Here is a 2,500-nt window from a genome sequence, read left to right as displayed (position 1 = left end):
TCCTTGAGGAGGAGTGTATGTTCCCGAAAGCCACTGATATGTCATTCAAAGCGAAACTGTATGACAACCACTTGGGGAAATCACCCAATCTGCAAAAACCACGGCCTGACAAAAAACGCAGATATGAGGCTCATTTTGAGTTGGTTCATTATGCTGGAGTGGTAAGTGTGAGAAATATGTGTTTGAGAGTGTGTCTGAGTGAAGAGACAGCACACACTTGGTAAACTGAGACTCGCCACACATTAGTTAGATATCTTTAATTGATTAACATCGTCTCCATGAGGAGAGAAACAGAATTTTAGTGGCTGGTTTTGAGACTCAGATTTATTTGGATTTTCCCACAGGTCCCTTACAATATTATTGGATGGCTTGACAAGAACAAGGATCCATTAAATGAGACTGTAGTGGCAGTTTTCCAGAAATCTTCGAACAAACTGTTGGCATCGTTGTATGAATCATACATTAGCGCTGAAGCAGGTGCTTTTTTTTTGAATTTGTAAGATTGGGGCCTGTTCTTTAACAGAGTCCTTCAGATTAAAACTTTCCTTTAGTTAGTGCAATGGCCTTTATCAGCCCTGACCCTGCTTCTGATACAAAACCCAAATCTGATCTTAAACACTAGCCCCAGCTCCAGATCCACACTGTGTTATCTCAGACTCTAGCATCGGCAGTTCTTACTATCCTCAGTTCTCATCCTGGTCGTGATTCCAAATCCTGACCTTGAGCTTGACCTTATTTCTGATCCTGAGCTCTAACCACTGACCCAATCCTGATCCCAAAATAGAACTTGAACCTTTGACCCCAAACCCAGTGTTGATCTCTAAGCCTGACCTTAATGCCCCCCATTATCAGCAAGTCATTGGGGTTACAGTTAGAGTCAGTTCCAGAGGCCAGATCTCTATTCTCTGAATGCTCCTTGTTCATCAAGAAATGGCAGGATGAACTGATTCCCAAGATTTTAACCCAGAATCAGTATAATTAAGCTTGAAGACAAGCCATGTATCTGTGCCCACAGTCTGGCCTGGAGATTGTTTTGGTCTTTCTGTTTTTAATCCAGTGACTCAATATCTAATTCACGTCAGTCAAACTGACCCGGGATTATCTTGGGCTGAGTTTCCTGCTTTAAGCAGCTGCATCCACAGATAGATAACCCTTGAATGGATAATTTATTATTTTAATTTTCTCTCTTCATTCCAGCCATAGAGCAGAGCAAGAGTGGCGCAAAGGAAAAACGCAAGAAAGCTGCCTCTTTCCAGACTGTCTCTCAGTTGCATAAAGTAAGTTTCCCCTTTTCTTTTTAAGTCCAGCATCAAATTGACCTTTTTTTAAATATCCCAGCCAGTCAAATGTGAGCCATCCTCTCTGTGTAAAGACTGGCTGACTGTGTATCATATGCAGCTGGCAGAATTCTGAGATTTCTTTAACAGAACATTGTAACTTGGGAAGACATGACCTCACCAATACCAATAGGATAATTTGAATTGTAATTTCCACTCTGAGATTCTCGGATTGAATTGTGAAGCTTTGTTCGTAGTTTGGTATTAAAAGCCTAAAATTGAGCTTAATGATGCTTTAATGAATCTGTGCTACACATTGGGAAATGGACAGAATTGGGAGCAATGTTGGTTTAAAGACCTCCCTCTTGATGACCAGGAAATATTGACAAGATTTAAAAACCAACATTCTGTATGATCCCAAACTTCAGGAAAATGATCCCTTTCTGTTTAATCAGCCTCTTAATTCAAATCCCCTTCATTGAAATGATCGAATATTTCTAATATTCTACTTCCAGATTTGCAGATTGCTCTGTTATTCACATTTTTTTCATTCAAGTTATGAGGTTTTGAAATGTTTTTGTATAAAGATTGCTCAGATTTGGTGAAATGGTTGAATAGCAGAGTGTGAGAGTCTGTGTCTTGTTAGAAACAGAGTCAGGTGATATTTTCTTTCTTGGAATATTCACTGTTGTAATTTATACTTTCTAATCTTTAAAAGCACAAACATGAGGCAAAGATAGCAGAAATTCCAATAAATATCTCCCATTGTACATGCCACAAGAAAAGATTTCCTTACAATTATTGAATTTTCACTCCATTAGGAGAATGAAGCTCCCGCTGAATAGACAGAGCACAGATATACAGAGCCCTCGCAAGGCCTGTTATCTGGTATCATTGATACCACTCATTTGAATTCCCACAACTGTCTGACTCTGACTGTTCAGATTGTCAGCTCCCAGCTGGGTCTGAGTTCTGTGTTTAAAATTAATAGTAACGTTAGTTTCTAATCTCATTCGCCAATGAGCAAAGGTATAGGCCCTTCAGCCAATCATCAACCCCCTAACTTCAGGAACCAGATCCCCGAGCAGCATTGACACCACTGTGCCCACACACCCGCCCTCCCCCTCCACTGGATCTGGCAGCACTGTGCCCTCCCCCACTGGATCTGATAGTGCAGTGCCCTCCCCCACTGGATCTGACAGCACTGTGCCCTCCCCCACTGG

At 41.2% G+C, this 2,500-nt stretch overlaps 1 protein-coding gene across 1 annotated transcript in view; it reads left to right on the top strand.

The window, feature by feature from the left end:
* LOC109923880 (myosin heavy chain, cardiac muscle isoform-like) overlaps positions 1–2,500 on the top strand; it is a 73,125-nt gene that overhangs the window by 25,723 nt on the left and 44,902 nt on the right. The window contains exons 13-15 of the mRNA XM_048608495.1: positions 1–161; positions 345–477; positions 1,198–1,277. The exon at positions 1–161 is cut by the window's left edge and continues 19 nt beyond it. Coding sequence (XP_048464452.1) covers positions 1–161; positions 345–477; positions 1,198–1,277 — 374 coding nt within the window. The remainder of the gene's footprint in view (positions 162–344; positions 478–1,197; positions 1,278–2,500) is intronic.

The sequence above is a fragment of the Rhincodon typus genome, chromosome 19, assembly GCF_021869965.1.
Source record: "Rhincodon typus isolate 14 chromosome 19, sRhiTyp1.1, whole genome shotgun sequence".
In the NCBI taxonomy this organism is placed as follows: domain Eukaryota; kingdom Metazoa; phylum Chordata; class Chondrichthyes; order Orectolobiformes; family Rhincodontidae; genus Rhincodon; species Rhincodon typus.
Note: the sequence above shows the minus strand (reverse complement) of the source record. Positions and strands in the feature narration are given on the sequence as shown.